This window comes from Lactuca sativa, unplaced genomic scaffold (assembly GCF_002870075.4).
Source record: "Lactuca sativa cultivar Salinas unplaced genomic scaffold, Lsat_Salinas_v11 Lsat_1_v11_unplaced_20, whole genome shotgun sequence".
NCBI classification, from domain to species: domain Eukaryota; kingdom Viridiplantae; phylum Streptophyta; class Magnoliopsida; order Asterales; family Asteraceae; genus Lactuca; species Lactuca sativa.
The window spans coordinates 35,001-37,500 of NW_026440212.1; the positions used below are offsets into that span (position 1 = coordinate 35,001).

Genomic DNA, 2,500 nt, shown 5'->3' on the forward strand with positions numbered 1-2,500 from the left:
TTTTTTGTAAGAAAAAAATTTTATCTTTATCCCCCCAGCCTAGAAGGAAAGATACTTCTTTTACTATGATGAAAAATTTTCGATTTTGATCGCTTTATAGTTAGAGTTGATTGGTTGTACCTACCCAATAATCTAGAATGATTCACTATTCACTCGATTTTAGTTTTTTGGGTCATAATCATTATGTAGGAGAGATGGCCGAGTGGTTGAAGGCGTAGCATTGGAACTGCTATGTAGGCTTTTGCTTACCGAGGGTTCGAATCCCTCTCTTTCCTTTCCGTACCTTCACCTAATTCATCGATCTTACTAACCACAATAGATCAAATAGCAATGGATACGACTATTCCAACAGTTAGACCTTTCTTTGATATGGATTCTCTATTCCTAATGGCTGTGGTACAGAAAATACTGTGTAAAGAAAAGAGTAGAGTAGACAAGGAATGAAAATCTCCCTCTCGGTCTATGATACCTAAATGGAAGAAAAATCCGGATCAAACCCTTATTTATCTTAACCTTAGGTTAATTTACTTCGCCGAAAGGGAGCAAAATGGGTCGAACCCTTATTCTTCCTTATTCTTATTAGTGTTGATTTTATTTTTGTTAGGTTTAAGTCTGACGAGAATAATATTCTACAACTAGCAATTCATTTATTTTCAAACCGACCCATTTACTATCTATTATTTGATTGACTAATCCTTTATATTGGAATGGTTGAAGAGTCAAATGGTTTGGCAATTCCTCATGGGGGGATGAATCGAGAGAATTTTGAATTAGAACTTTAGATTTTTGTTCATCCCTCGCCGCAATAGTATCTCGGGGTTTGCAGCGATAACTTGGTATATCTACTATACGACCATTGACTAAAATATGTCTATGGTTAACTAATTGGCGAGCTCCCGGAATAGTCGGAGCCATACCCAAGCGAAAAAGAATGTTATCAAGGCGCATTTCAAGTAATTGTAGTAAAACCTGACCTGTTGACCCTTTTGCCTTTCCGGCGATACGAACGTATTTAAGTAATTGTCGTTCTGTAAGACCATAATGAAAACGCAATTTTTGTTTTTCTTCTAGGCGAATTCGATATTGGGATTTTTTCCCGGAACGCGATTGGTTTCTAAGATCACTTCCAGCTCTGGGCCTTTTATTAGTTAGCCCTGGTAAAGCCCCCAGGCGGCGTATTTTTTTGAAACGAGGACCTCGGTAACGCGACATAAAGACTCCTTCTTCTTATTTATATTTAATTATTAATTCTTATTGATGAAATTTCATTCTACAGAATAAACCTAAACTAAAAATGAACTAAATTCTAAATAAAGCGAAATTTACTTAGTTATTCTATTAAAGAATAATGAGATGAGTTGGATAAATATCCAGATCTTTATATTCTATATATAGAAAAAGAAAAGGATTCTTTTCGTTAGATAGTTGGAAATTCCTATCACATAATAAATCAAGGGCTTTCGCCAAAAGAGGAAAACATTTTTTTTTCAATATTCTTTGATTTCAAAGATGCATTATCAATCATGTAAAACATAGAATAAAATAAATAGAGAAAAGCCGACTATCGGAATCGAACCGATGACCATCGCATTACAAATGCGATGCTCTAACCTCTGAGCTAAGCAGGCTCACATAACATAAATTCGACATGTATAAGAATTCAATAAACTCTTAGAATCTTTGCTATTCACTATTATACTATTTTAATTCTTAGCTATTCATATTCGCTATTCATAATGAATATTAATATATTAAAGAATAGAATATAGAATTTCAAATAACTGTTAAATATTATAGAAGATAACGATTAATCTAGCGATATAGAATTTCCATTTTTCTTTTTTATCACAATTAAATATTCTTTTTTTTAATATGAAAAGAATCGACCGTTCAAGTATTCGAAATTTCATGGGTAAATGAGTGGAAGAGAGGCAGATGTATAGCGTATGTATCCACCTATATTGAATTGCCGATACAGAAATGATAAAATCGTTTTTGATTGGACCGAATATAAGCCTCCTATAGATATAGAAGATGAAAGAAGATAGACAAGAAATCAAAGACAAAGAGGAGAAAACACTTTTTCGAGACAGTAATCGGCATCTATCTAATGAATTCAACGGTTCCGGTATAAATGAAAGAAAAAGGGGAACGAGATCACAATGAGATTTTCATCTCAAAAAGGGGGATATGGCGAAATCGGTAGACGCTACGGACTTAATTGGATTGAGCCTTGGTATGGAAACTTACTAAGTGATAACTTTCAAATTCAGAGAAACCCTGGAATTAATAAAAATGGGCAATCCTGAGCCAAATCACGTTTTCCGAAAACAAACAACGGTTCAGAAAGCGAAAATCAAAAAGGATAGGTGCAGAGACTCGATGGAAGCTGTTCTAACGAATGGAGTTGATTGTCTTACGTTAGTAGAGGAATCCTTCTATCGAAACTTCAGAAAAGATGAAGGATAAACCTGTATACATACTAGAGAAGAATTGTTGT

At 34.2% G+C, this 2,500-nt stretch overlaps 2 protein-coding genes and 2 non-coding genes across 4 annotated transcripts in view; 1 reads left to right on the top strand and 3 right to left on the bottom strand.

Annotated features, from left to right (window-relative positions):
• Positions 1-1,976, bottom strand: part of LOC122196918 (30S ribosomal protein S4, chloroplastic) — a 4,883-nt gene extending 2,907 nt beyond the window's left edge. The window contains exon 1 of the mRNA XM_042900320.2: positions 1-1,976. This exon is cut by the window's left edge and continues 2,907 nt beyond it. Coding sequence (XP_042756254.1) covers positions 607-1,212 — 606 coding nt within the window. The 5' untranslated portion in view covers positions 1,213-1,976 and the 3' untranslated portion in view covers positions 1-606.
• TRNAS-GGA (transfer RNA serine (anticodon GGA)) lies at positions 189-275 on the top strand. Its single transcript has one exon. It is a non-coding gene; the product is annotated as a tRNA-Ser (tRNA).
• On the bottom strand, positions 1,556-1,628 carry TRNAT-UGU (transfer RNA threonine (anticodon UGU)). The gene has a single exon. It is a non-coding gene; the product is annotated as a tRNA-Thr (tRNA).
• A 205-nt stretch (positions 1,977-2,181) lies between the features above and the next one.
• LOC122196917 (NAD(P)H-quinone oxidoreductase subunit K, chloroplastic) overlaps positions 2,182-2,500 on the bottom strand; it is a 2,995-nt gene continuing 2,676 nt past the window's right edge. Inside the window, exon 2 of the mRNA XM_042900319.2 lies at positions 2,182-2,500. This exon is cut by the window's right edge and continues 1,569 nt beyond it. The gene's annotated coding sequence lies outside the window, so the exon portion shown is untranslated.